This window comes from Salvelinus namaycush, chromosome 29, assembly GCF_016432855.1.
Source record: "Salvelinus namaycush isolate Seneca chromosome 29, SaNama_1.0, whole genome shotgun sequence".
Taxonomy (NCBI): domain Eukaryota; kingdom Metazoa; phylum Chordata; class Actinopteri; order Salmoniformes; family Salmonidae; genus Salvelinus; species Salvelinus namaycush.
This window is the reverse complement of record NC_052335.1, coordinates 25,452,452-25,474,294: the sequence shown is the minus strand read 5'-3', so window position 1 is coordinate 25,474,294 and position 21,843 is coordinate 25,452,452. Positions and strand designations below refer to the sequence as shown.

The window sequence follows — 21,843 nt, the reverse complement described above, 5'->3', positions numbered from 1 at the left end:
ACTCGCTGCCGAAAAAATTTGAGGGAACATTAGTTGTTAGGTAGGGTAAGCATAACTATTAACACCAGAACCGCCATTGCCCAACGGCCACTGACGTTTGTTTTTGTAACTAAAAACAATCTGCCCCAAAAAATAATAGTGCTCATTTGTCTGAATTTTGAAATCACAAACAGAGAAGTATTTAGAGCCTTTTTTAGTTGTTTTTCTTTCACACCTATTCCAAGAAAATGTTCTGTAGGATGTTGGTACCCAGCCAGGTGCTAATGCGTCTCTCTCCTCACCGAATGACAAATAGACGAATGGGCGATAATTGTGCACTTCACAATTTAATTGAAATTAGGCTTAACTGAATGATAAGGAGGGTGAAGAGGTTGATTTTAATTTAGAAAGACAATAGTGTAATGGTGAGTTTGGGTTATGGCTGACCCCAATTATTCGACTAGTCGATTGTTTGGTCGAAAGGTTGTTGGTCGACAGAGATTATTATATATTTCTTTGTCGAGCAGTAGCACATGCATACAGTTGAAGTCGGAAGTTTACATACACCTTAGCCAAATACATTTAAACTCCGTTTTTCACAATTCCTGACATTTAATCCTAGTAAACATTCCCTGTCTTAGGTCAGTTAGAATCACCACTTTATTTTAAGAATGTGAAATGTCAGAATAATAGTAGAGAGCATGATTTATTTCAGCCTTTATTTCTTTCATCTCATTCCCAGTGGGTCGGAAGTTCACATACACTCAATTAGTATTTGGTAGCATTGCCTTTAAATTGTTCAACTTGGGTCAAACGTTTCGGGTAGCTTTCCACAAGCTTCCCACAATAAATTGGGTGAATTTTGGCCCATTCCTCCTGACAGAGCTGGTGTAACGGAGTCAGGTTTGTAGGCCTCCTTGCTCGCACACGCTTTTTCAGTTCTGCCCACAAATTTTCAATAGGATTGAGGTTAGGCCTTTGTGATGGCCACTCCAATACCTTGACTTTGTTGTCCTTAAGCCATTTTGCACAACTTTGGAAGTATGCTTTGGGTCATTGTCCATTTGGAAGACCCATTTGCGACCAAGCTTTAACTTCCTGACTGATGTCTTGAGATGTTGCTTCAATATATCCACATAATTTTCCTCCCTCATGATGCCATCTATTTTGTGAAGTGCACCAGTCCCTCCTGCAGCAAAGCACCCCCACAACATGATGCTGCCACCCCCGTGCTTCACGTTTGGGATGGTGTTCTTCGGCTTGCAAGCCTCCCCCTTTTTCCTCCAAACATAACGATGGTCATTATGGCCAAACAGTTCTATTTTTCTTCAAAAAGTATGATCTTTGTCCCCATGTGCAGTTGCAAACCGTAGTCTGGCTTTTTTATGGCGGTTTGGGAGCAGTGGCTTCTTCCTTGCAGAGCGGCCTTTCAGGTTATGTCGACACAGGACTCGTTTTACTGTGGATATAGATACTTTTGTACCTGTTTCCTCCAGCATCTTCACAAGGTCCTTTGCTGTTGTTCTGGGATTGATTTGCACTTTTCGCACCAAAGTACGTTCATCTCTAGGAGACAGAACGCGTCTCCTTCCTGAGCGGTATGATGGCTGCGTGGTCCCATGCTGTTTATACTTGCGTACTATTGTTTGTAGAGATGAACTTAAGGCGTTTGGAATTTGCTCCCAAGGATGAACCAGACTTGTGGAGGTCCACTATTTTTTTTCCAGCGGTCTTAGCTGATTTCTTTTGATTTTCCCATGATGTCAAGCAAAGAGGCACTGAGTTTGAAGGTAGGCCTTGAAATACACCCACAGGTACACCTCCAATTGACTCAAATGATGTCAATTAGCCTATCAGAAGCTTCTAAAGCAATTACATAATTTTCAGGAATTTTCCAAGCGGTTTAAAGGCACAGTCAACTTAGTGTATGTAATCTTCTGACCGATTGGGAATGTGATGAAAGAAATAAAAGCTGAAATAAATCATTCTCTACTATTTTTCTGACATTTCACATTCTTAAAATAAAGTAGTGATTCTAACTGGCCTAAAACAGGGAATGTTTACTGGGATTAAATGTCAGGAATTGTGAAAAACTGAGTTTAAATGTATTTAAACTTCCGACTTCAACTGTACATGACACACACACACACACACACACACACAGTACCAGTCAAAATATTTGGACACACCTACTCATTCAACGTTTTTTCTTTATTTTTACCTTCTTAATGCGATTTGAGCCAATCCGGTGTGTTGTGACAAGGTCCTGGTGGTATACAGAAGGTAGCCCTATTTGTGTAAAGGCCAAGTCCATATTATGGCAATAACATCTCAAATAAGCAAATAGAAATGACAGTCCATCAAATCAAAGTTTATTTGTCACTTGCGCCGAATACAGCGGGTGTAGACCTTACAGTGAAATGCTTACTTACCTTTTCTGCACTATTGGTTAGAGCCTGTATTAGGTGAACAATAGGTAAATAAAGAAATAAAACAACAGTAAAAAGATAGGCTATATACACTGCTCAAAAAAATAAAGGGAACACTTAAACAACACAATGTAACTCCAAGTCAATCACACTTCTGTGAAATCAAACTGTCCACTTAGGAAGCAACACTGATTGACAATACATTTCACATGCTGTTGTGCAAATGGAATAGACAAAAGGTGGAAATTATAGGCAATTAGCAAGACACCCCAAATAAAGGAGTGGTTCTGCAGGTGGTGACCACAGACCACTTCTCAGTTCCTATGCTTCCTGGCTGATGTTTTGGTCACTTTTGAATGCTGGCGGTGCTTTCACTCTAGTGGTAGCATGAGACGGAGTCTACAACCCACACAAGTGGCTCAGGTAGTGCAGCTCATCCAGGATGGCACATCAATGCGAGCTGTAGCAAGAAGGTTTGCTGTGTCTGTCAGCGTAGTGTCCAGAGCATGGAGGCGCTACCAGGAGACAGGCCAGTACATCAGGAGACGTGGTGGAGGCCGTAGGAGGGCAACAACCCAGCAGCAGGACCGCTACCTCCGCCTTTGTGCAAGGAGGATCAGGAGGAGCACTGCCAGAGCCCTGCAAAATGACCTCCAGCAGGCCACAAATGTGCATGTGTCAGCATATGGTCTCACAAGGGGTCTGAGGATCTCATCTCGGTACCTAATGGCAGTCAGGCTACCTCTGGCGAGCACATGGAGGGCTGTGCGGCCCCACAAAGAAATGCCACCCCACACCATGACTGACCCACCGCCAAACTGGTCATGCTGGAGGATGTTGCAGGCAGCAGAACGTTCTCCACGGCGTCTCCAGACTGTCACGTCTGTCACATGTGCTCAGTGTGAACCTGCTTTCATCTGTGAAGAGCACAGGGCGCCAGTGGCGAATTTGCCAATCTTGGTGTTCTCTGGCAAATGCCAAACGTCCTGCACGGTGTTGGGCTGTAAGCACAACCCCCACCTGTGGACGTCGGGCCCTCATACCACCCTCATGGAGTCTGTTTCTGACCGTTTGAGCAGACACATGCACATTTGTGGCCTGCTGGAGGTCATTTTGCAGGGCTCTGGCAGTGCTCCTCCTGATCCTCCTTGCACAAAGGCGGAGGTAGCGGTCCTGCTGCTGGGTTGTTGCCCTCCTACGGCCTCCTCCACGTCTCCTGATGTACTGGCCTGTCTCCTGGTAGCGCCTCCATGCTCTGGACACTACGCTGACAGACACAGCAAACCTTCTTGCCACAGCTCGCATTGATGTGCCATCCTGGATGAGCTGCACTACCTGAGCCACTTGTGTGGGTTGTAGACTCCGTCTCATGCTACCACTAGAGTGAAAGCACCGCCAGCATTCAAAAGTGACCAAAACATCAGCCAGGAAGCATAGGAACTGAGAAGTGGTCTGTGGTCACCACCTGCAGAACCACTCCTTTATTGGGGGTGTCTTGCTAATTGCCTATAATTTCCACCTTTTGTCTATTCCATTTGCACAACAGCATGGGAAATTTATTGTCAATCAGTGTTGCTTTCTAAGTGGACAGTTTGATTTCACAGAAGTGTGATTGACTTGGAGTTACATTGTGTTGTTTAAGTGTTCCCTTTATTTTTTTGAGCAGTGTATATATCATTACTTTAAGACTTTAAGTAATTTTCTTAATTTTTTGGGGATTGATTTAAGTTAATTAAAACACACAAACTACAGTTATGCATATTATGGGTTCACCATGTTGCCTTTACCAAGATTACAAACAATTAGAGACCTTTATACTCCAAGATGTTTGGAGTGGACAGGTAGTTGTTGATGCAGGGAGAGAAGAACAAGATCAGGGTTGAGTGATATCAGAGAGATAACACCTACAAGTGGTGGACAAAAATGCAAACAAATGAGGGACAAGAAGATGACTACTCATGCACTTTTAGGTGGGGGTATTGTCATATTGTTGTCATTCATTCATCCAGGTAATTCTGTTTGTTGGTCCACCACCTGGACCTTATTTAATACACAGTAGATGGACATTTCAAATGTCTTCAGATAGGCTTTAGGAAGACAAGTCCAACTAATTAACAAGAATAGCAGTACAGCAAATGTGAATCGGCTTTCAGATAATTCATTGAATTGTGTGTGTTGTGGTCTTTGTTCGAGGCTTCTTAACAGAGGGCTGGTGTCCGTGCAGGGTTGTGTTTTAACCAAGCAATAACACACCTGATTTAACATCATGATTTGAAGTCTATGATTAGTTAAATCAGATGTGTACTGGTTGGCAAGAGCAAAAGCCTAAGTCCACATTTGATCTCTGTGGATACGATTGAACTTCACAACTTCACATGAGAGATTAATCTTTCATTTTATATCCACTTATAACAATTAGGGCAGTACATGTTAATAAACATGTCTAAACTTAGATTTGAGTGGGTTTAATAGGTATACACATGCTAATCAACTGCTTTAACTCGATGAAACTGACTGTACTGTGTAGACATGGTGTGCTTTTAATTAGCTAATCAATGTATTGTATTTGACCAGAGTTTCCCAGTGCTACTGGAGATTCCAATTCAAAGAAGTTGGAAGTGAATCAGGAGAACAACAATCCTGGCTGCTCCGTCACACGTGCTGCACAACGAGATGTGGATGAGACATCTGTCCATCCTTCCAGCCTTGAGGAACTGGAAGAAGGTGAAATTGTTAGTGAAAGTGAAGAGGAAGAAACTCCAGTCATGCCAAGTTCTCCAGCCATGACGGTTAGGCCCACAAGAACTAATAAAAATCAACCAACTCTCAAGTCATCCCCTAGACTTTCAAAGAAGCCGGCCAAAGAAAATAGTTTAGTTTCACAACAGAATTTTAAACTCAGAAGTAAAACCTTGACTTCACCATGTGGAAGCCCCACATCAAACAAAACCCGCTACAAAACTGTTCAACCTCCGTTACCCAAAGCTGCCTTGTCTACCGTGGAGGAGGTTATGGCCATGCTTGCAAAGATTCGCTATGAGTGCAGAAAAAAGTACATGAAGCTTCATTCAACATTCCCTAAGAAAACCTTCTGCGGTGTTATGGACATGTCCTTTTTTCCCTCTTTTACAGACTTTGTTGATAGTGTAAGCTTTACTAAACTATGCAGCCAAGAAGATTACCTCAAAGTTAAACTGAAGAACATCATCATTTCTGTTTTGAGTAAGTTATCAAATAATGGCATTGTCAACCGCATCTTTGACCAAGAACCACTTAATATGAAGTTGAAACTGTGGGAATTCGTGGATGTGCAGTTAGACTTCTTATTCAAGGAGATTCAGACTGCACTGAGAAGTGTTTGCAAATCCTCAAACGGAAGTCAGTCGGCAGGAGCAGAAAAAAAAGACAGGAGTCTCTCTGGAAATGGGGTACCCAAGCTGCCAGTGAAGTCCCCCAAGCTGCCAGTGAAGTCCCCCAAGCTGCCAGTGAAGTCCCCCAAGCTGCCAGTGAAGTCCCCCAAGCTGCCTGTGAAGTCCCCTAAGCTGCCTGTGAAGTCCCCCAAGCCATCTGTGGCCGCTGAACTTAAAATGCAGCAGGGAGTGACCATAACCAGATCTTCTGCACCAAAAAGACTGCAAAAGGAATTCACTGAGTGTGTTGAAACCAGCATGAAAAGAACCAGGTCTCGGACTGTCCCCCCTTGCAAAACAGGTCTTGGGAGAGGCAAAAATATTAAAATGTCCTTCGAAGAGGATATGGAATCGGTGCCTCAAACCTCAGATCCTCCTGTTATCCAACCTCCTTTGCAACACGTGGTAGAGATCTTACCATCAAACAGCTCTTCATCTGCTGAGAAAACAGCAACCTATGTTCGCCGGCTGTCTCAAAATGGCTCACTCCATGACAAGCCTGACTTTGAAATCCTCACAGAACAGCAAGCCTCCAGCCTAACGTTCAACCTGGTAACGGACTCTCAGATGGGAGAGATCTTCAAGTGTCTCTTACAAGGGTCTGATCTGCTAGAAACGAGTGTCTCAGCTGGGGACAATCATGGCTGGTCCCTTGGTACTCCTCTGAAAGAAAGAGAGCGTTTCCTAGGCGTTGGTACCCCAAGTAAAGTTGGTACTCCCTCTAAACTCATTGCCACATGGTCAGCTATTTCACCTATCAAGTTTTCCTCTCCAAATTCAAAAGTACAAATTCCATTAAATCCATCTTTGTTGGATGAGAGTTGCATGTTAGAGGTGCCCTCCGGCCTACCAGAAAGCAGAATGACACCACAGTCCAGTGTGTTCTCGCATAGATCATATTCCATCTTGGCAGAAGATCTGTCTGAGTCTCTCACAATTCCCTCACCTCTCAAGTCTGACAATCACCTCAGCTTTTTGCACCCAGCCAGCGGGGAGCCCATGTCTGCTCCAGACAGTGTCATCAGTGCACACTTCAGTGAGGATGCTCTTATGGATGGGGAAGACGCTACAGAGCAGGACATTCACCTTGCCCTGGACACGGACAACTCCAGCGGTGCATCAAGCGGTGGTGGCAGGACCAGGGAGGCTCCTGTTAACCCCTTGTTTCACTTCAAGCCTCACTTGCCCATGCAGGCAGTAGTGATGGAGAAGTCAAATGATCATTTCATTGTGAGGATACGGCATGCAAACACAAACTCCACCAACTCGGGGGTCAACTCCACCAACTCGGGGGTCAACTCCACCAACTCGGGGGTCAACTCCACCAACTCGGGGGTCAACTCCACCAACTCGGGGGTCAACTCCACCAACTCGGGGGTCAACTCCACCAACTCGGGGGTCAACTCCACCAACTCGGGGGTCAACTCCACCAACTCGGGGGTCAACTCCAACTCGGGGGTCAACTCCACCAACTCGGGGGTCAACTCCTCAAGCCCAGGCAGTGTCAACTCTACCTACCAAGGAAATAACTCCTCAAGCCCAGGCAGTATCAACTCTACCTACCAAGGAAATAACTCCTCAAGCCCAGGCAGTGTCAACTCTACCTACCAAGGAAATAACTCCTCAAGCCCAGGCAGTGTCAACTCTACCTACCAAGGAAATAACTTCTCAAGCCCAGGCAGTGTCAACTCCACAAGCTTAGGAATTAATTCATCAAGCCTAGTAGTGAATTCTTTAAGCCCAGACATCAACTCCACCAACCCAGTGGTCAACTCCACCAACCTAGGAATCAACTCAAGCCAAGGAGTAAACTCTTCAAGCCCAGGCAGTGTCAACTCTACCTACCCAGGAAATAATGCCACCAACCCAGAGAATAACTGTGCCTACCCATGTGTCAACTTCACAAGCCCAGAAGTAATTTCTACCAACCCAGGCATCAGCCCCACAAGTGCAGACATCAATCCTGGGGGTGCTGAGAGCCCTCAAACACCACCAGGAGAAGAAAAACATGGAAAAGACGAAGATCAGCCCCCAGAAAAAACTCCTTCAAAATCCCCTTTTTCAGAGGCGAGTCCTCCTTTCTACCTTTCCAGCCTTTCCACAATCACCGAAACAACATCTGCGCTATCTTCGCCATGCCTCACCATCATAGAAGACACACCAGAGAGAGACCACAGCAAGGGTAAGACCGGGAAAAAGCGCACAAAGCACCATGTGGAAACTAAAGCAAAGCGGGTTAAAAAGGAGGTGATCCCAGAGAGGAGCATGCATAAAAAGAAGTCCTCAAAAAGTCCCAAAGGAAAGGGGACTGGAAGCTCCAAGAGAGAGAGAAGTGAAGTCATTACTCCACCCCAATCTACCCCTTCACCCAACAGCCTGTCTGCCAAGAATATCATCGTAAAAAAGGGTGAAGTGATGGTGACGTGGACAAGGTGAGTTGGTCTTTAAATACATGCCTTTTTGTTATGTGCCATTTGTATGTTAGCTGTTGGAGAGTCTCTGTGTCAAGTGTCATGATTGCCACTAAAATAATTGTTTTTCTTGAAGGGATGAAGATCGAGATATTCTCCTCACACTGAAGATGAAAGGTTCCTCTCCAGATACTTTCTCTGCCCTTTCAGAGAAATTGAACAAGACACCCGCTCAGGTATGTCTTTACTAATTTACTTTAGATAGTAATGGCATTCTATGTTTTTGATATAATATACTAGTAGTTAATGCTGAGCATTGATGTCAATTCTGGGTAACCCTTTACAAATGGAACCTTATTGTAAAGGGTTTATAAAGGGGTTATAATCACGCTATTAACAATTATTGAATAATTTGTAAATGCATTATAAGCAGTTAATAAACAGTATCACATTGGTCAAAATAGTGCAATAACTAACTGGTCAGTGTTTGCCAATTAGTGAACAAATATTTACCTCCAGCTATTAACCATTTATAAATGCACTTACAAATACTTATAAGATTAAACCTTATGCATCATCATGCAACGTTATTTTCAATAGTTGCATAGTTGAACAATAGTTATTTCCTCACTTTTGAGTGTGATGCATTGGTGCTCTGTCTCAGGAACAGAAGAGGTTGGTTTTCATGAATTGTCTTGACCCACCTTTGAAACCCAGATGCCCATGTCAAATTTACATCCAGGACATTATTCAATCATCATTTCTAACATATTGCCATTTAACAGATGATATCAACACACTTACCACTTCTCTGTGATAGTCCAAGTATGTTGAACGCTCTGGTGTGAAATGGTAACCGTAATACCTTTGGTTGGTGGAACATTGGAGGAGGTATCCTCTCACAATGTTGAGTGTTTTGGCCTTCATACCCACCATTCATTGACTGAACATGTTTAACAAAGTGTTGAATCTTCTCGTGTATGTAGTGATGAGTACCCAATACTGCCTGTAAGTATGGCTAAGCTCTGAGTGAACTCTCAAATCATCTATAAATGATTAAGGCCTAATACATTTATTTAAGTTGACTGATTTCCTTATATGAACTGTAACTCAGCAAAATCTTTGAAATTGTTGCATGTTATATTCTTGTTCAGTATAGTAAGAACAAAATGTAATTTAATGGAAGGAGACATTAGGAAAACAATTATTATTGCAGTGACTCAAGACGGTGGTAGCCTATCGTTGGTATAGTGAGTAGCCTAGCTAATTCGGATTAAAAGGGGATATATTTTTTTCTCCCCTTTTTAACACTACAAGTCAGAATAGAAATTGATAACAGTTAACTATTTAAAATACAACCTAGGGTCTCATGGTCCCCTTCTGTGTCTTCATCTGTTCATTTGTGTTGGAGAGGAGGAATTTTGACATTTTAGCACTCTAGCTACACAACTCTATTATCATTATCATGATTTATACCATTTAGGCTTAGCTAGTTATGTTATCCACTGCTAGCTGAAAATAATAATAGAGGCCATGCAATTCAATACTCAGCTTTAAAACAAAAGCAATTTAGGTCAAAATAATTCATATTAACAAAGGAACTAGAGGGACTAACAGTACAGATGGCAATAAAATCTGTACCATAGAAGAAAACCAAAAGAAATTGAAGAACTTATTCAAGAAGATCATGTGTAATATATTATACAAATAAAGCGAACTGTATGGCATATGGGGGAAAATGCCCCAAATAATTTTGTAATCTTCAACATAGAAATGTACTGAAACTTGCTACAAATTACGGAGTCACCCATGATTCACCAAACAATATTTTGAAAGAGGAAGCAAAGTAGCTTAACCGTATATTTTCATTTGTCTCCTCCATCTCCACTAACCGAAGTTAATTGTAAGGATTTTTTCCCTATTAATAATGTAAAATTAACAGCTGTACAGAAATACTCATGTGAAGGCCAAATTACAGAGGAGGAACTTCTTGACGCAATTAAAGCCTTTAAGTCCGGGAACACTCCAGGGCTGGATGGCATACCAGTTGAGTTATACCGTACCTTTTTTGATGGACTCAGATGACCGTTATTAGAATGTTTTAACCATTCCTATAAAAATGGTAGATTATCAGATACTCAACAGGTTCTTATTTCATTATTACTGAATCAGGACCCAAGTGGTAAATATAAAGATCCAGTCCATTAAACAAATTGGAAGACTCTTATACACAAATTCTAACAAAATGTATAGCACATAGAACTAAAAAGCTATTGTCGAATATTTTTCATCCTAATCAGACAGGTTTTTTTACATGGACGATACATTGGAGATAATATAAGACAAGTACTGGAAAAAATAGAACACAATGAAAAATATGGGAGACCAGGGCTGGAATTCATAGCTGACTTTGAAAAGGCTTTTGAAAAAGTACGGTTGGCATTTATATATAAATGCCTGGAATATTTACATTTTGGAGAGTCTCTTATACAATGGGTTAACCTGTTAGGGCTGCAGCCCGACACCGGTACACTTATGACAACATCCAGCTCAAGTGCAGGGCGCGAAATTCAAAAGATATTTTTTTTAAAATATTTAACTTTCACACATTAACAAGTCCAATACAGCATATGAAAGGTACACATCTTGTGAATCAAGCCAACATGTCCGATTTTTAAAATGTTTTACAGGGAAGACAAAATATGTAAATCTATTAGCTAACCACGTTAGCAAAAGACACCACTTTTCTAACTCCATCAGTTTCTTACTCCATCACTAGCTATCACAAATTCGACCAAATAAAGAAAGAAATAGCCACTAACCAAGAAAAAACTTCATCAGATGACAGTCTGATAACATATTTATGTATAGCATATGTTTTGTTCGAAAAATTTGCATATTTCAGGTATAAATCATAGTTTACATTTCAGCTACAATCAGAAATTGCACCGAAAGCAGCCATAATATTTACAGACACCAACGTCAAATACCTAATTACTCATCATAAAACATTTCTGAAAAATACATAGTGTGCAGCAATTGAAAGACAGGCATCTTGTGATTCCAGACAATATTTCCGATTTATTAAATGTTTTACAGCGAAAACAAAATGTAGCGCTATATTAGCGTAGCCACAATAGCCAGAAACACTTGGGCGCCCACGACCAGTTCACATGCACGACAGATATATGAAATAACATCATAAATTGGGTCTTACTTTTGCTGATCTTTCATCAGAATGTTGAACAAGGTGTCCTTTGTCCAGATGAGTCGTTGTTTGGATTCAGAACGGCAAATTTCCCTCTTCATTTAGCATGGGCACTAGCCGAGTGGCACGGATCTCTCCAACGTAAACACAGTCAGAGAACGGAACACGGCAAAACTCCCGAAAAAATTTCAATAATCTGATTAAACTATATTGAAAAAACATACATTACGATGATATGGTCACATGTATCAAATAATATCCGAGCCGGAGATAGTTGTCGTCCATTACGGCAGCAAAACAGAAGGCAATCCCACTTCCAAGTCGCGCGCTTCAGAGTACCGGAAGTGGACGGTCACGTCAAAGAAATAGCTTTTATTCCACCCCAGACCAAGATAAACACAAAATTTCTTCTCTCACATCATCTTGACACCCAGAGGAAGGCGTATGGAGTGTACGTAGACTCCTACGTGTCATGACCATGTATAGGCAGGAAGTTGAACAGAGCATATATTTCTGACATTCTACTTCCTGGTCAGGGAAAGTGCTGCCAAATGAGTTCTGTTTCACTCAGAGAAATAATTCCAACGGTTTTAGAAACTAGAGAGTGTTTATCCAATAATAATAATAATATCCATATTGTACGAGCAAGAATTGAGTACGAGGCCGTTTGAAATGGGCACGATTTCACTGGCTACTCAATACTTTCCCTTGCAGCCATAAGAAGCTAAAGAAGGACAGTTTTTGTTATTGCTTCTTTAATCAGAATAACAGTTTTCAGCTGTGCTAACATAATTGCAAAAGGGATTTCTAATGATCAATTAGCCTTTTAAAATTATAAACTTGGACTAGCTAACACAACGTGCCATTGGAACACAGGAGTGATGGTTGCTGATAATGGGCCTATGTAAATATTCCATAAAAAATCTGCCGTTTCCAGCTACAATAGTCATTTACAACATTAACAATGTCTACACTGTATTTTTAATCAATTTGATGTTATTTTAATGGGCAAAATAATTTGCTTTTCTTTCAAAAACAAAGACCCCAAACTTTTGAACGGTTGTGTATGGATGGATGGATGGTAACCCTAGGTGTAAAATAGTAAATAATGTCTACTTCTCAGAAAGTATTAAACTGTCAATAGGATTAAATAAAGGTTGTCCACTATCGCCATATCTATTTATTATGGCCATCGAAATGTTAGCTATTAAAGTCAGATCCAACAAGAATATCAAGGGTCTAAAAACAAAGGTATCATTGTACCCTGATGATTCATGTTTTCGTTTAAATCCACAAGTTGGATCTCTCCACAGCCTCATAGAGGATCTAGATACTTTTTCTAACCTCTCTGGATTATAACGAAATTACAAAAAATGTACTATATTACATATTGGATCACGAAAGAATACAACTTTTACATTACCGGGTAGTTTACCAATAAAATGGTCTGACGGTGAAGTGTACAAAAGCTGAAGAACATGCGCACATCCAGGTACTTTCCACAGGTGCTGGAGTTGTAGGCAAACTCATGGAAAACAGAAAGCAAAATGCCGCACACTGTTGCTCCTGCTTCCAGATGATATTTATTCACGTTTCATCAGGCTTCCATATCCCAGGTGGGGGTGGAAGGTCATATATATGTAACTTCCTGAAACGGGTGGTAAAAAAATGTATAACATAGTATGAAAATATGTGGGCGTACTCAGTATTCAATGATCTCACTCCCATACCTTTTAATTTAAAGTTAGCAAAAATAGATATGATCTTGCTACTGTGGAAATGAAAATACCTGTCTATTTGTGGGAAAATCACCCTGATTTAACTCTTTAGTCATATCCCAGTTTACCTATTTGCTTATGGCCTTGCCTACACCTAGCAATTTGTTGTTGTTTTTTACTATCTGAGCAAAAAATATTCAATTTTATTTGGAAAGGCAAGCCAGACAAAATTTAAACAGACCTAGTTATATAATGAATATGGACTCGGAGGGCAGAAATGATTAAATATTAAAGCATTAGACCTCTCACTAAAGGCTTCAAATGTTATACTTAAATCCAAACTGGTTCTCTAGCAGATTAGTAAGAATGTCTCACCCCATGTTCAAGAATGGCCTTTTTCCCTTTATTCAGATTACAACCTCTCACTTCGGTTATTTGAAAATGACATCTCCAAAATATTGCTATTTTCATGTCTGTTTAATTACTGCAAAAATGGAAGAGGTAGGTGGAAGGGGGAGAACGTAAGGAACTTGTCTGTCGGCCCTACATTAACGACCACAATTGGTTAAAGAAAATTGTGATGAATAAAAAGTATACCAGTTTCATGAAAGGACCAAGAAATTGACAGCTGTGCCATATAGATTGCAAAGTATTTGGGAAGAGATTTTCGATGTACTGATTCGATGAACTAATACACAAAACGACACTGGATTCAGAACTTTGTTTTTCTATTTAAATTATTATACAAAATTCTTGCAACCAATATAATGTTATATGGGGGATACAACCATCCCAGCTCTGCAGATTTTGCTGCAAAGAGACACTCATTAAATCATTTTGTTTTGGTACTGTCCATATGTAGCTTCAAATCAAATTTTATTGGTCACATACACATGGTTAGCAGATGTTAATGCGAGTGAAGCGAAATGCTTGTGCTTCTAGTTCCGACAGTGCAGTAATATCTAACAAGTAATCTAACAATTTCCCAACAACTACCTTATACACACATCTAAAGGGGTGAATGAGAATATGTACATATAAATATATGGATGAGTGATGGTCGAGCGGCATAGGCAAGGTGTAATAGATGGTATAAAATAGTTGAAATCAGAAGTTTACATAAACTTAGGTTGGAGTCATGAACTCGTTTTTTAACTACTAAATTTCACGTTAACAAACTATAGTTTTGTCAAGTCGGTTAGGACATCTACTTTGTGCATGACAAGTAATTTTTCAAACAATTGTATAAAGACAGATTATTTCACTTATAATTCACTGTATCAAAATTCCAGTGGGTCAGAAGTTTACATACACTAAGTTGACTGTGTCTTTAAAACAGCTTGTAAAATTCCAAAAATGATGTCATGGCTCTAGAAGCTTCTCATAGGCTAATTGACATAATTTGAGTCAATTGGAGGTGTACCTGTGGATGTATTTCAAGGCCTACCTTCAAACTCAGTGCCACTTTGCTTGACATCATGGAAAAATCAAAAGCAATCAGCCAAGACCTCAGAAAAATAATTGTAGACCTCCACCTCCAAGTCTGGTTCATCCTTGGGGGCAATTTCCAAATGCCTGAAGGTACCACGTTCATCTCTACAAACAATAATACACAAGTATAAACACCATGGGACCACGCAGCCGTCATACCGCCCAGGAAGGAGACGCGTTCTGTCTCCAAGAGATGAAAGTACTTTGGTGCGAAAAGTGCAAATCAATCCCAGAACAACAGCAAAGGACCTAGTGAAGATGCTGGAGGAAACAGGTACAAAAGTATCTATTATCCACAGTAAAACGAGTCCTATATCAACATAACCTGAAAGGCCGCTCAGCAAGGAAGAAGCCACTGCTCCAAAACCGCCATAACTATGACTACGGTTTGCAACTGCACATGGGGACAAAGATTGTACTTTTTGGAGAAATGTCCTTTGGTCTGATGAAACAAAAATAGAACTGTTTGGCCATAATGACCATCGTTATGTTTGGAGGAAAAAGGGGGAGGCTTGCAAGCCGAAGAACACCATCCCAACCGTGAAGTACGGGGGTGGCAGCATCATGTTGTGGGGGTGCTTTGCTGCAGAAGGGGCTGGTGCACTTCACAAAATAAATGGCATCATGAGGAACGGGAATTATGTGGATATATTGAAGCAACATCTCAAGACATCAGACAGGAAGTTAAAGCTTGGTCGCAAATGGGTCTTCCAAATGGACAATGACCCCAAGCATACTTCCAAAGTTGTGGCAAAATTGCTTAAGGACAGCAAAGTCAAGGAATTGGAGTGGCCATCACAAAGCCCTGACCTTAATCCTATGGAACATTTGTGGGTAGAACTGAAAAAGGTGTGTGTGAGCAAGGCGGCCTACAAACCTTACACCAGCTCTGTCAGGAGGAATGGTCCAACATTCACCCAACTTATTGTGGGAAGCTTGTGGAAGGCTACCCGAAACGTTTGACTCTAGTTAAATAATTTAAAGGCAATGCTACCAAATACTAATTGAGTGTATGTAAACTTCCGACCCACTGAGAATGTGATGAAAGAAATAAAAGCTGAAAGAAATAATTCTCTCCACTATTATTCTGACATTTCACATTCTTAAAATAAAGTGGTGATCCTAACTGACCTAAGACAGGGAATTTTACTTGGATTAAATGTCAGGAATTGTGAAAAACTGAGTTTAAATGTATTTGGCTAAGGTGTATGTAAACTTCCGACTTCAACTGTACATATGATATGAATAATGGAAGATATGTAAACATTTAAGTGGCATTGTTTAAAGTGACTAGTGATCTATTTATTATAGTGGCCGGTGATTGGGTCTCAATGTAGACAGCAGCCTCTCTGATTTAGTGATTGCTGTTTAGTAGTCTGATGGCCTTGAGAGAGAAGCTGTTTTTCAGTCTCTAAGGTCCCAGCTTTGATGCACCTGTACTGACCTCGCCGTCTGATCTTGATGATCTTGTTGGCCTTCCTGTGACATTGAGTGCTGTAGGTGTCATGGAGGGCAGGTAGTTTGCCCCCGGTGATGTGTTGTGCAGACCGCACCACCTTCTGGAGAGCCTTGCGGTTGATGGCGGTGCAGTTGCGGTACCAGGCTGTAATACAGCCCGACAGTATACTCTCGATTGTGCATCTGTAAAAGTTTGTCAGGGTTTTGGGTGACAAGCCCAATTTCTTCAGCCCCCTGAGGTTGAAGAGACGCTGTTGCGCCTTCTTCACCACACTGTCTGTGTGGGTGGACCATTTCAGTTTGTCTGTGATGTGTACGGCAAGGAATTTAAAGCTTTCCACCTTCTCCACTGCTGTCCCTTCGATGTGGATAGGGGGGTGCTCCCTCTTCTGTTTCCTGAAGTCCTCGATCATTTCCTTTGTTTTGTTGACGTTGAGTGAGGTTGTTTTCCTGACACCACACTCCGAGTGTCCTCCCATCCTCCCTGTAGGCTGTCTCGTCGTTGTTGGTAATCATGCCCACTACTGTTGGGTCGTTTTCAAACTTGAAGATTGAGTTTGAGGCGTAATGGTGGCGCTGTATTATCCTCAAAGCGGGCAAAGAAGGTGTTTAGTTTGTCTGGAAGCGTGACGTCGTTGTCCGTGACGTGGCTGTTTTTGATTTAGTCTGATTTCCTGTAGACCCTGCCACATTCGTCTCGTGTCTGAGCCGTTGAATTCCGACTCCACTTTGTCCCTGTACTGGCATTTCTCTTGTTTGATTGCCTTGCGGAGGGAATAACTACACTGTTAATATTCAGCCATATTCCCAGACCTCTTTCCAAGGTTAAATGCGGTGGTTTGCGCTTTCAGTTTTGCGCGAATGCCGTCATCAATCCACAGTTTCTGGTTAGGATAGGTTTTAATAGTCAGTGGGTACAACATCTCAAATGCACTTCTTTGTAAACTCACTCAATGAGTCAGCGGATAGATCGATGTTGTTATCTGAGGCTGACCGGAACATATCCCAGTCCGCGTGATCAAAACAATCTTGAAGCGTGGATTCCGATTGGTCAGACCAGCGTTGAATGGTTCTAGTCACTGGTACATCCTGTTTGAGTTTCTGCCTATAGGAGCAAGATAGCGTCGTGGTCGGATTTGCCGAAGGGAGGGCGGGGGAGGGCTTTGTATGCATTGAGGAAGTTAAAGTAGCAGTGATCGAGTGGATTACACCCGCGCGTAGTGCAATCAATATGCTTATAGAATTTAGGTATCCTTGTTCTCAAATTTGCTTTGTTAAAATCCACAGCTACAATAAATGCAGCCTCAGGATATATGGTTTCCAGTTTACATAGAGTCCAGTGAAGTTCCAGGAAAGGCCGTCTTGGTGTCTGAGGGGGAATGTACACAGCTGTGACGATAACTGATGAGAATTCTCTTTGGGAGGTAATATGTAAGGAATTCTAGGTCGGGTGAGTAGAAGGACTTGAGTTCCTGTATGTTTTTATGATTACACCATGAGCCATTAATCATGAAGCATACACTCCTGCCCTTCCTCCTCCCAGAGAGGAGTTTATCTCTGTTGGCACGATGCATGGAGAAGCCCGGTGGCTGAACCAATTTCGACAACATATCCTGAGAGAGCCATGTTTCTGTGAAACAGAGAATGTTACAATCTCTGTCTCTCTGGAATGCAACCCTTGCTCGAATTTCATCTACCTTGTTGTCAAGAGACTGGAGATTGGCGAGTAGTATACTCGGCAGCGGTGAGCGACGTGCACGTCTACGGAGCCTGACCAGGAGTCTGCCCCTTCTGCGTTGCCATTGTTTTGGGTCGGCTTCTGGGATTAGATCCATTATCCTGGGTGGTGGTGCAAACACAGGATCCGCTTCGAGAAAGTCGTATTCCTTGTCGTAATGTTGGTAAGTTGACGTCGCTCTTATATCCAATAGTTCTTCCCGGCTGTATGTAATAAGACTTAAGATTTCCTGGGGTAACAATGTAAGAAATAATACATAACAAAATACTGCATAGTTTCCTAAGGACTCGGAAGCGATCATCTCTGTCGGCGCCATCTTGTTTTTGGTTGTGGTTTCAGGAACCGGTGAAGAATTGCAACTTTTACCTGGAGCTAACTCTGCAAATAGCACTGCTGGGTGATTTTAAAAAGTCATAGTCAATTAATTTAATAATACTTTTAGCAAAAAAATATCTTTAATATACAGTATGTAGAATCTATGAGAATAGAAAGGTTCAGAACTTTTGTGAAACAGCACAATTAAAAAATATATGGGAACTAGAAATTAAAACTGGATGGTGTTCATTGATCGATGGAAGGGGTTCAGTGGAGCTGAAGGATGGGACTAAAAACAAACAAAAGATAACTATTGTAAAATATACTGTGTCTGTGAAATGTATATATAAGCTGGAAGTAGAAGCCTATGTGTTTTCCATTAGTTTACTCCAGTTAAGGGTGGGGTGGTAGCGTTAGGGGAAAATAATAAAGGAACATCTATTAAAAAAATATGTAATAATAATGTTTACCAAAAACATATATGGGGGATTGCAAATGATGCACACTATTACATTGATGGAAGCCACAATCTATCTGTAATTTTAAAGCTGATCTACCCCCTGATTTGTATATATATATTTTTTTAATTATAATAATAGCTAGCTAGTGTTTAATATTACTTGCTAACACTAATATCTTACTACCAGATTAAAGGGGTTATCAAAAATTTTGCTAATACACTAGCTAATAGTAAATTAGTCTTAAGTGCAATATGCAGAAATCACAACGCCATTTCCTAGTTGCTAAAATTCTAATAGTTTGCCTAATATCAGTTTGTGACAAAACATGCAATGTATGTATAGTGTAGAGAATCATTGTACCATCTAAACCGCTGTGAAATATATTTTCAGCTGTTTTGAAGTTGGTGTACAAAACCGAAAGTAAAAGACGCGAAAATAAAATTTAAGAACAGGAAGCATAAAATGACCTCACATAAAACAGATCTACTGCCTCTTAGACCTGCTTTCAATGGTGGATTGGAACTTTTCGGGAGTATTTTTGGCTAACCATCCTTTTCATATTCCGAATGCGCGTACTTGGTGTGGCAGCAGAGGATGTTTGGGACAATGAGCAGAGTGAGTTTGTAACACGGACCAGCCTGGGTCGCCTAAATCTCCCCAAAAATTCAGAGTCACGTGTGCTGACAAAGGATGCAAGCTAGCTAATTTACCATCTACCTAGCTAGAGACAACTCGCTAACTAGCGTGTTAATCCAAAAACGCTAGCTAAACTAATTCCAGGGAAATTCTGCCCTGTTGATGTTAGCTAGGTAGCAGCTAGTTTGTCTGCTATAGCGAAGCTAACTTTCCAGCAAGCGTGACTTACTTAGCTAGCTAACTATATTATGCCAAATATCTTGTGCTAAATCGTCTAGCATAAAGTTTTACCTAATGCTAACTAGCTAACATTTCCTAGTTAGCTAGGACAAATGTGCTAGCACGATAGCTAGCTACTTTGCTAGCTGAGCAGCTTGCTAAATCATCCAGCAGAACTTCCTTATCCAAAAGTGAAACAAATTGCATAGAGAATTTATCCTCTCTGTCGTCATTTTTATCTTGAACAGTTTTATTTCGCGCAATCTTTTCCGTCTGGGCTTTGCACACGTCTCATAGCCACATCTATCCTGATTCTTCACGACGCACTGTAACGTCAGTGTCAACACATTCTGGGCATGTTCCAGGTTGTCTTTATTTCAAGTGTGTTTCACAGACGGGCAGATCTCACAAAATCGGGCAGTTCTCCGAAACCAGCGAACCAATAATATGGCTTGAGATGTTCAGACGAGGCCTTCATTCCTGGAATAGATAAGTGTACCAATGCATCATCATGGTTTCAAATGTGGGGCAAGACACATCATGGGAGTTGACCATTGGTGTGAAAACCAAACATTTCTGTTCCTGGGACAGAACAACAATGTATCACACCAAAAAGTGAGAAAATAACTATTGTTTAACTGTGCATCCATTTGAGAATGATGATGCATAAGGGTTCAATATTTTTCTGCGTTTGTAAGTGCATTTATAAATGGTTAATACCTCGAGGTAAATAGTCTCACTACTTGGCAAACACTGACAGGCTATGGCACTATTTTGACCAATTTGTTATAACCCATTTATTAATGGTTTATAATGCATTTATAAATATTAAATAACCGTTAATGTAATTACAAAAGCTTTTATATGAACCCTTTTGAATTGTAACCCAATTCTTTATATTCATAGAGCATTTTTTGTCTTTACAGTGTTTGAAGTTTATTTAAAAAAATATATTTTGAAAGTCTCTTTGCATGTTTATTTGATAGAGATAGAGGAGAGAGTGTGCTGAAATAGCAGTGGGCCGGATTCGAACACATGCTGCAGCAGTACATGTGCACCGGAGGCCGTGGCCATTATGCCACTGGAGTTTCTTTTTGATAATGACATTTTATGTATTTGATATAAGGTACTAGTAGTTAATGCTGTGCATTGATGTCAGTTCTGTTTATTTTTAATCTTTAGATTGCAAAGCGATTTTCCCAACTGATGAAGCTTTTTAAGAAGAAGGAGAAGATGGCAAACTGACTTCTGAATTTTTTTTATTCGATGAAGATTTCACTTACTAGGCTCCTTATACTCTCAGACATTTCAAGGTCAAGACTTGAATGGCCCATTTGATGAATGAGTGGAAGCAGATCTGAATGTGATGCCTGTAATTAATGGACTTGGAACTAATGAACACAGTCAACTAGAACTCCAACTGAAATGTGTTTTTGTGCTGTGGTCAGTAAGGATCTGAATATCCATGAGGTAAAATCCACACAGGCTTAAATATACAATGTATTATCGCCCCACAGCCAAAATGAATACAACTTGTATAAACTGTTTTGATACGTCTGTTGATTTAGCAGATTTCAATGCACTGGATTTATTTTTCTTCCATTTTTGTGTTGAATCTAATCTACCATATTGATCCTGGGCAATATCCCATCTCAACTTCACAACTCTTAATATGCCCTAGCAAGGTTATACCATATGAGGAGTTAAACACTTCTGCAATCATATATTTAATCAAGTAATTAACCAATTTTAGCTGTAAATAACAGAATGGTGAATAACCTAATGCTTTTATGGAGCATTGCAGCCTGTGCTGCTTGTACAAAATTTGTACTAAAGTTACGTATGCTTTTCTACTTCAACATAATCTGTGAGTGTTTGGAAATAAAGATTGGAACTACAATTAAAGTGACCTTTACTCTGTCACGTGGCAGAAAGTGCATTTTACTGTATTATATATGGCATTGACTTCAAGATGGTCAGTTAAATGAAAAAATAAGCCACAGATGTTCCATTTTAGGTATGATTCAAGGTCTTACGTTTATAGAAATTAAGGATTTTACCAAGTACACATTTCTTGACTGCTTAGATTTTTGGTTGGTTGATTTTGGTTTTGGATGGTTGTGAATAAGTGACAACATGGTTAAGAAATATACGTTGTGTAGCCTATATTGTACATATTTTGGTTTTGAAAATAAAGTTTATTTATTTAACATGGTTTTGATTAATGAAAATGTTCAATTTCACATAAATTCAATAACTTCACTTTAACTTACCACCCAAATGAATACAGCATATTTTAGGTACATTCTCAACTGCTGCTGAGGTTTTATAGAAAAGAGCAGCATATCTTCCGGCTAAAACGAAACGCTT

General features: G+C 40.6%; 1 protein-coding gene across 1 annotated transcript in view; it reads left to right on the top strand.

Annotated features, from left to right (window-relative positions):
• LOC120024218 (CASP8-associated protein 2-like) overlaps positions 1 to 21,688 on the top strand; it is a 27,892-nt gene extending 6,204 nt beyond the window's left edge. Inside the window, exons 6-8 of the mRNA XM_038968414.1 lie at positions 4,983 to 8,250; positions 8,366 to 8,465; positions 20,656 to 21,688. Coding sequence (XP_038824342.1) covers positions 4,983 to 8,250; positions 8,366 to 8,465; positions 20,656 to 20,718 — 3,431 coding nt within the window. The 3' untranslated portion in view covers positions 20,719 to 21,688. The remainder of the gene's footprint in view (positions 1 to 4,982; positions 8,251 to 8,365; positions 8,466 to 20,655) is intronic.
• Positions 21,689 to 21,843: the final 155 nt, after the last annotated feature.